Raw genomic sequence first — 9,334 nt, 5'->3', positions numbered from 1 at the left:
GAGTCTTTTAAGAGGAGATGTTCATGCCACCAGCAGATGTCCTCCTTGTTCGAACGCTAAGAAGTAAATAATTTCCTAAAAAGATCGGTTCAATGTATTAGTTTGCGCCGTCACTCACTATATAGTAATCTCTCTCTTTCTAAATACTGAACTCGACTCAGTGAGGCGATTTGGCTGTTGTAGACTACGAACAGCAAAACTGACCCCAAATCAGCAAAGCGTCTGTTACCAACCGACCAATGGAGGGCTCCGTATGTATCACATGACTAAACACGGAAGCGTTAGAAGCATGACAGTAAGTGACCGAACGCTAGACCAGTAAATAGAGCCATAACCGCAGTAGATCATCCTGTTTGGTTTTGTTTTTGTTTTTGTAAAATGAGATATATAAACTTCTATTATATACACATCCTCTAAGGATCTTGCTAAAGTCTTTCGAACTGAGCAATGCCTCTAGTTCCTGCGAACCAGCCTCAGCTGATCCGCTCGTGTCAGAAGGATGAGTACTACCAGAACAATCTGACGAACAACGCCAATGAGCTTGTCCACACCTTTGCTGGTAAAGCACTCACAAGCACACTAAATGCAGGATTTTTAAAAAGGCTTATTCACTTTTATTTAGCTTTTCCCTCCCTTGTTTATTCTCACCCAACGCTTGCTTCACATGTGCTATCGGAACTAATACTAGTTTCCTATTTGGACATTAACGTCCTCTCAAAAAAAACAAACAAAAAAAAAAAATGTTTAACTCCTAACCACGACTTCAGAAGTGGGAACTGGGAAGTAGACATTTTTCCTCTATCTGTAGCACTTTGAGATTTTCTTTAAAATAAGTGCTTTATAAATAAAATTATTATTATTATTATTTCCGATAGAAAGCACGTGACATGAACCATGGTTTTACCACTCTAACCATAGTTTAACCATGGTATTTGTGGTAAAACGGTGGTTATATAAATGATAATCAATTAGCCAAAAAACTAACAAACAAACAAAAAACATGGTTACTACACTTTTACCATAATAAAACCATGGTTATTTTTCGTAAGGCAGCATTGATTGCTTATACAAATCTTCGTCTTGCACAGTTATAATTGGGTTTTTAGGCATTTTAGAATAACATTATTTTGGTCGGTAATGTGATGTAGTTGTGGCACAATAAACAAAACCATGAAAGGCCAACTTTGTCAGTATAGTTAATAGATTATAGTCAAAAATGGAATCATATCTTAGTGTGCAGTGCACACTGGATATTTCCTGCTATTTGATTAATAATATGTGAAATACATAATATGTAAAATACAAATTATGCATTCATAAACACTTTAAATATTATAGTAGTGTTCTACATTTTATGTTGTTGGCACTTGGCCTTATTAATGGTTAATTCACTGAGATAGTTTCCCGGACTGAGATTAAAGGGGTACTTCAGCACTGGGAAGATGAATGTTCATTTAACTGGGTAATTTATGTAGTGGAAATGTGAAATTATGTTTTCATTTCGTGCCTTCTAGACTGAGAAAAAACAGAAAATGTATTTTTGGCTCATGGATGAAAGACAACAATTCCCAGAATGCACTTGATTCGCTGCCCTACAAGGCCACTCCCAAGCCACGGCTACTTGTTTACTGGATCACAGCGCGTGTTCAATCTGGAGTGTTTTCAGTTCATGCCTTTGGAAGCTCATAGGAATTATTTGAAATGTTGAATCACTCACTTTTGAGTCAGGGGGGAGGGGGAGAGTGGATGGTGATTGCAGTACCAGTTTTGGCCACAATCTTACATACACTTTCTATATACACTTTCTATATTCTTTTGGTTTTCTTCATTGTGATGGATGATTATAGGAAGTGTATGTAAGATTGTGGCCAAATCTGGTACTGCAATCACTTCAAATGACTGTAGAGCAGTGTATCCCCTCTCCCCCTACCCCTGACATGAGGTTGCCAGATATGCTGCAGGATCCAGCAGGAACGTTAGTAGCTGCAGCTAGAGCAGATCTGGCAACCTGGATGCAGAAACAATGGGACTGACTTCGTGATTGGTAGATTGGTAGATAGGTGGAGGGTGGAGCTTCAGGCCAAAACACATGTCAACATCAACATCAGTTGAGGGCTGCAACAACAAATTTTAAATGACAATATCCTGGCCGGACTACTGTTGTCAGTGATATAAGTATTTGAAATTAACATGATTTCTTAATGTCTAGTGACACATCGGGACCATTTTATGATTAATTGAAATGCATTTCTTACATGCAGTTCCTTTAAGGGAATTTGAGTTTTTGGTCCCTCATATCATTAGTCCTGTGAAACAGAAACCATGGCTAGATTATTTCACTCTAGTGTGCTAAAATTTAACTATTATGAATGGGAAAATATCAGATATCACAGCCTTCTTTTAACATATTTACTAAGGGTGTCAATAATTCTGACCATATGTATATGTGTAGAATTCATATATGAGCCATCCTTTTTAATACAGCTGTTTGTTCACAGAATTATTTATTTTTTCTTTTTTTTTCTTGAGGTTCTAGACGTTGGCTTCAGTGGAGAAAGGAAATTGAATTACTGTCTGATCTGACCTACTATGTCCTAACAACATTATCTGGTAAGTTATTTGCTTGTGTTGCCACTGTTGATGTCTTTGTAATATGAGCATGTGTTGTATTTCAGAGCCTTGTTTTTGCTGTCCATTTCATCTAGGCTATCAGACCCTTGGCGAGGAGTATGTCAGCATCATCCAGGTAGACCCCAGCAAGAGAAGAATCCCCTCGCGAATGCGACGGACGGCACTTATCTTATTCCACTCGTTCGTGCCTTATCTTATGGACAAGGTCTTGATCTGTGTTGAGAATGAGTTGGAAGCAGAAGCACCTCAAAACGCACAGCGCCAGACATGCAGATCCTGGAACCTGTTATCACATGTGCGGTTCTGGATTCAGAGAGCTGTGGGGATGCTGACTGAGTCTCAGAGGAAGGCTTTGATTCCGCTTGTATTTGCCCTGCAGCAGGGAATCACTCTTCTGTACAGGCTACATGTGGCTGTCTTTTACATCAGTGGAGCCTTTTACCACATTGGTAAAAGAGCTGCAGGTGTTAGTTATGTAAGTTTATGTTCTTTTACTATTTTAAAATCTGTACTGTGGAAATAAATTCCCTTATGCTATATTAGTTTAGTTCACCCAAAAATGAAAACTCTTGTCATTAATTGCTCACCGTCATGTCATTCCAAACCTTTAAGACTTTTTTTCATCTTCGGAATACAAATTTAGATCTTTTTAAAGCTACACTGTGTAACTTTTTTAGTTTATTCTTAGCTAAAACACTTAGTTCTTTCAAAAATATACGTGCTCATTAATATATATTTACTTATTTCAAGTAATAAAGTATTCTCGTAAGTTTATAATATGCCATTGAAATACATACGGCTGAGGGGTTCGAATGCCGGTCGCCATGTTGCCCTTCCATCTTGAAAGTACATTAGCCAAAGAGGGACATACCCGTAAATTTAAGCTTCGCCTTTCACGTTTTAACACTCGATGGCACCGTGTCGAATGTGAAGAGGGGAATTGCCATGTTAATCTTGGACTAAATCACCCACCGTAGGGGTTAAAACTAAATCAGAATTGAGAGGAACAGAAACTAATATTCAGTGGATGGTCATATACCTTTTCACCGCTAGATGGGGGAAAATATCACACAGTGTAGCTTTAATGAAATATTCAGAGTGATTTCTTTCCCTCCATTGACAGCTACACAACGACCACTTTGAAGCTTTAAAAAGTTCATCAAAATAAACGAATAAAACGAATCCATATGAATTGAATGGTTTATTCCAAAAAAAATGTATGAGACTTGATCGCTTCATATGATGAACAGATTGAATTTATGCTATTATTCACATATAAACATTAATCAACACACATCAGTTGTCGTAAACGGAAGCTCAAGCATGTTCACTTGACCTGCGAGAACCAATAAGGTTTTTTCTCGTGTTACGCAGCACGTTTGAGCTTCTTCAAGAACCAATGAGGTTCATTCTCGTGTTATGCAGCACGTTTGAGCTTCATCAAGAACCAATGAGGTTCATTCTCGTGTTACACAGCACATTTAAAGTCTTCCACAAGAACCATTGAGATTTATTATCGTATTATGCAGCACATTTGAGCTTCTTCAAGAACCAATGAGGTTCATTCTCGTGTTACTCAGCACGCTTGAGCTTCCACAAGAACCAATGAGGTTCATTCTCGTGTTACTCAGCATATTTGAGCTTCAGCAAGAACCAATGAGGTTTGTTCTTGCGCTTCAAGCAGGTACGGTTGAGCTTCTGTTTATGTTCGCTGATCAATGTTTATATGTGAATAAAAACCTGTCTCTTCAGAAGATTTGGACTAAACCGCTCACTTCGTATGGATTATTTTTACGATATCTTTAAGAAGTTTTTGAAACATCGAATTGTTAGTTGTGTAGCTGTCAATGGAGGGACAGAAAGCTCTCAAGATTTCATCAAAAAGATAATCATTTGTGTTCCGATGATGATCAGGTTTGGAACGACATGAGGTACCATGAGTAATTCATGACAGAAATATTTTTTTTACGTGATCAGACCCTTTAATGAAGCACAGGAATAACAGCAGAGGATTTGTGTTATACCCCTTACAAAAATATCATAATTCCCGTACTTCAATACATACTATGGTACTAATTAATAATCATAATCATATGTCATGGTGTTAACTTGGTACTTCACTTTTTTTCACAGTTCCTTCACAGAATAATGTTGTATTACCATGGTACCATATCCAAAACATGTTAATACATTGGTAATTTAAAGTTATTGCTTTAAGAAACGGCCACTAACTTTTCACCATATTAATGTAGCGTTTGGTTTTGAGCCTTTTGTTTACTATCGTATCTTATCCTACCTTTCTTATCACCAAAATCAACTTTTGTGAATATCATGTTTTACTCTATGTACTACCATTCAAAAGTCATTAAGTTTTTTATGTTTTTGAAAGAAGTCTCTGTAAATTTGACTGTGTTTTCTTTAGCTAAGAGTGGGAAATGTTTCTGGTGATGACCCAAGGATCAGGAACAGTTACCGTCTGCTGGGGGCGCTGTCCCTTCTACAGCTTGTTGTCACTCTCACGCTGCAGTTTAACAACCTCAAGCAACGACAGAGAGCACGACAGGAGTGGAAACAGCACAGAAACCTTCTCCCCAGGTAAAGCTGTACTGCTCTAAGGCATGTCCCTTCCACTCCTAATACCCCATGTTCTTTTGCAGGACAATAGGTTTTAATAGTTTGGAAACATAATCAAACATTTAAACATTTTTTTTTTTTTTTTAAAGGGTTAGTTCACCCAAAAATGAGATTTATGTAATTAAGAACTCACCCTAATGTCGTTCCACACACGTAAGACCTCCGTTCATTTTGGAAAGACAGTTTAAGATATTTTAATTAAGTCCGAGAGCTTTTTTGTTCCTTCAATGAAAGTGTATGCACACTATACTCTCCATGTCAAGAAAGCTAATAAAAACATCATCAAAGTAGTCCATTTGTGTCATCAGTTGGTTCATTAAAATCTCTCGAAGCATCGAAAATACATTATGGTCCAAAAATAACAAAAACGATGACTTTATTCAACCCGCACATGGGGGAGTGGGATTCCACTCACAGCTCAGCTCGCAGCTGTAGGTAGGATTGGGACGGTTACCGTTTTACCGCAATACCGCAGTCACGTGATGCCTATCGCGGGTCTGAGATCGTCACCGCCATCACCGCAAAAAAAAAAAAAAAAAGGTTTATGCTCTAGCCTTCATATTTTTTGCTAGAAAACTAGCATGTTCACTTTATCAGGATTTTTTTTTTATTATTTGTATAAAAATATATAATTTACTATAGGCTACTCTGTATTTTATCTCTTTACATAAATATGTTTTATATTATTTATATTTATTTTGTTATTTTACTAACCCGAATAAGGACTCATCCGCGCTAGTTTGCACGTGAGGGGAAAAATTTGTTTGCTTCCACTTAGGAGTTGTGGACTTTATTTCAATATCTCCTTTCATACTATTTTCTACTTATTTAAAACTATAATTTTCGAACTATAAAATTGACCCAGTGTTTTTTTATGTGAACGTGGTTTTACGTGATTTTTACCACATGGGTGAACGGTGAAGCACAAAGCTTTTACAAGGGAAATAAATTTGCAGATGTTACATCGCAGCCATGAAAACAGGCTATGGATTCATGCCGAATGAGAGAGGGAGGCTGAGCCCAATTCAAGATTTTGCAATCTGGTCATCCGATATTTCGATTTCCGTGAATTTTAACAATAGGTCTAATGTTAGTCCATTTTATCCCACTGGACATCTCGTTTCTTTCCCCAAATCTTCATTTGCGGCGCACTTGTTTTTGCAGGGAATTATAAATATTTCTTCCTTTCATTTGATTTAGTCTATTACACCCATTCACATCTTTTACTGTAGTAAAGTAGAAAAACACTGTAGGACGAAGTATTATTTAACAGTTTGTGCTTGTTATTAGAGTCACGTCAAGTTTATTTGAATAGCGCAGTTCACGTGCACCCAGCGGTTTTACTTTTGTTTTCTCTAGCAGTGCATAATCAAACAGCCTAAATGTCTTGACCCTGTGGAAGATAAAATTCACTCTTCAGACGTTTTTGCTTTGCAACATCAGAAGAAAGACGAAGATATTCGAGACTGTCTATCCAGCTCGTCTCCCACATTCATCTCAAAGCGCAGAGCGTCATGACGCATCTTTTCGGGGCAATAGGCTATAAAAAAAATATTTTTTAAACAAATATTACATTTTCTTATATTCTTAAGATTACCTTTGTTTACTTATAATCATTTAAATGTATTACAGGCTTTAGGCTATGTGTTTTCACTGACGGAAAATAAACACGCATGCTAATGAAATGGATGTTTGAGCGTTTATTATTGTAAAATATAGGCTGGAATACAGTACCGTATTTAAAATAGCATATATGCATTAGTTGTACTCTCAATCTAATTTACAGAGCAAAATATATAAAAAGATTAATGTGTGTGGCATTCACATCAAGACGCGCAAGAGGGGGCGCGGCGCCACGCCTGTTGCAAGTCTTTTTTTTTCTTTTCTTTTTTATATCACAGGTTTAAAAGCGGTTTACCGCTGAGCCGCGGGAATTTCTTGCTTTTCAACCGCGGTAAAAAAAAATCCATACCGTCCCAGCCTTATCTGTAGGCATTCATGTAAACGGAGCGGCGGAGCAAAGTGAGCGTTTCAACTTTTCAAATGAATTCCTATGAAAGATAAGCTTCCAAAGGCATGAACTGAAAACGTGCCAGACTGAACATGCGCTGTGAATGTATGCCGCACCCACGCTTACCTCGCACCACGAGAGCTCATTCATCATGGTGAATGTAATCCTGCTGTGTTTGTGCCGTGACGGCTCACTCACATTATATTAGACACATTCAGTTTTTATTTGTAGTGTTTGTTCTCTAACTGAACTGATTTTATGAAAATGAATGCAATGGGAAAGTGATCCATTAATCCAGTGGTGCCTTTGGGAGTGGGCTTGTAAGGCAGTAAAACAAGTGCATTCTGGGAATTGTTGTCTTTCATCCCCATGAGACAAAAAAACATTTTCTGTCTTTTCTCAGTCTAGAAGGCACCAAATTCAGAAATAATTTCAGATTTCTACTACATTAATGACCCAGTTTAAATACAAAGCTTAATGCTAAATCGCTGATGTTTAAGGTTCCCTTTAAAGAAGGCTGGAAGTGAAAAATGCCTTATTATTCAGGTGTGTAATTATTAATAAGGTTTTCTATTACTGGTAAAATGGGTCAAAAAGAGTAAAATAACTCACACTGAACTATCAAAATTACTAGGGTAAAAATTACTTACCCTAATGTCGTTCGACACTAATGTGTTCATCTTCGGAACACAAATGAAGATATTTTTGTTGAAATCCGATGGGTCAGAAAGGCCTTCATTGACACCAATATCATTTCCTCTCTCAAGACCCATAAAGGCACTAAAGATGTCGTTACAAAGCCCATCTCACTACAGTGGCTGTACATTCATTTTATGAAGCATCGAGAATAGTTTTTGTGCGCGAATTCCCCCGAAATAATGACTTAGCGATGGGCCATATTCAAAACAAAGTTTTGAATGTTATGAATCAGTTTATTAATTCATGATTCAGATCGCCAATGTCACGTGATTTCAGCAGTTTAGCAGTTTGACATGCGATCCAAATCATGAATCAATACGCTGATTCATAACCGTTGGAAACTTTGTTTTGGGAGGGTTTTTTGTAAAAAAAAAATATATTATGGAACTTGAGGGGAGCTTTCATAATACTCTAAGATTATGTTGTGTTATTCTCTCTTTACACATTCTCTGTTTTTCCTTTCAGTCGTCAGGTCAGTGAGTCATCGTCTCGTACTTCACGCTGTATCTTGTGTTTGGAGGAGCGCAGAAACACCACTAGCACTCCCTGTGGTCATCTCTTCTGCTGGGAGTGCATTACTGAGTGGTGCAATACCAAGGCAAGACTTTTATATTTCATAATACTGTGGTGTGTTTGCATGTAAAGTTCAACGTTAATGATGTCTGATCATTCATTTTCTTTGTTGCTTTTCTTGTAGAACGAATGCCCACTTTGTCGAGAGAAATTCCAGCCTCACAGATTGGTTTATCTGAGAAGCTACAAGTAGACGTTTGATTGATCAAGACTATGGGAATTTAACACCCCTTATGTATTACTTTCCATCACTCTTTGGAAAACTTACATTAATTAGTGTTTAAATATTATTATACATTAATTAGTGTTTAAATATTAATATGCATTAATTAGTGTTTAAATATTATTATACATTAATTAGTGTTTAAATAAAATTGCATTTTATATAAAAAATAGTCAATGAATGTGAATTTCTTCCTGAAATGTGTTAATTTGTTGATTTATGCAGATTATTTAACTGTAATGGTAGCATTTCTTAAATAAAATAAGATATTTTTACAGAATTTGTGTGTGTGTGTGTGTGTGTGTGTGTGTGTGTGTGTGTGTGTGTGTGTGTGTGTGTGTGTGTGTGTGTGTGTGTGTGTGTGTGTGTGTGTGTGTGTGTGTGTGTGTGTGGCTTCAGAAAAATCTATCTAAATCCAATTTGACATAGCACAACAAATAAATAGAATAACAGTGTTGACAACCATACAGACAAACATGACAGGCAATATATAAAAAAAACTAAGATGAGGATTCAAAAAGAGATTTTAAACACCAATGAAATGAGCCTCTCATGTTTTGCTT

The 9,334-nt window shown here is 36.9% G+C and overlaps 1 protein-coding gene across 1 annotated transcript; it reads left to right on the top strand.

The window, feature by feature from the left end:
- The first annotated feature begins 270 nt into the window (after positions 1 to 270).
- On the top strand, positions 271 to 9,051 carry pex10 (peroxisomal biogenesis factor 10). The gene is made up of 7 exons (XM_067412502.1): positions 271 to 559; positions 2,530 to 2,610; positions 2,706 to 3,106; positions 5,054 to 5,226; positions 8,441 to 8,573; positions 8,673 to 8,863; positions 8,920 to 9,051. Exons 1-6 carry the CDS (start codon positions 448 to 450, stop codon positions 8,739 to 8,741), a joined length of 969 nt encoding a protein of 322 aa, XP_067268603.1. The 5' UTR covers positions 271 to 447; the 3' UTR covers positions 8,742 to 8,863; positions 8,920 to 9,051.
- Positions 9,052 to 9,334: the final 283 nt, after the last annotated feature.

Source organism: Pseudorasbora parva, chromosome 13 (assembly GCF_024679245.1).
Source record: "Pseudorasbora parva isolate DD20220531a chromosome 13, ASM2467924v1, whole genome shotgun sequence".
Lineage (NCBI taxonomy): Eukaryota > Metazoa > Chordata > Actinopteri > Cypriniformes > Gobionidae > Pseudorasbora > Pseudorasbora parva.
Note: the sequence above shows the minus strand (reverse complement) of the source record. Positions and strands in the feature narration are given on the sequence as shown.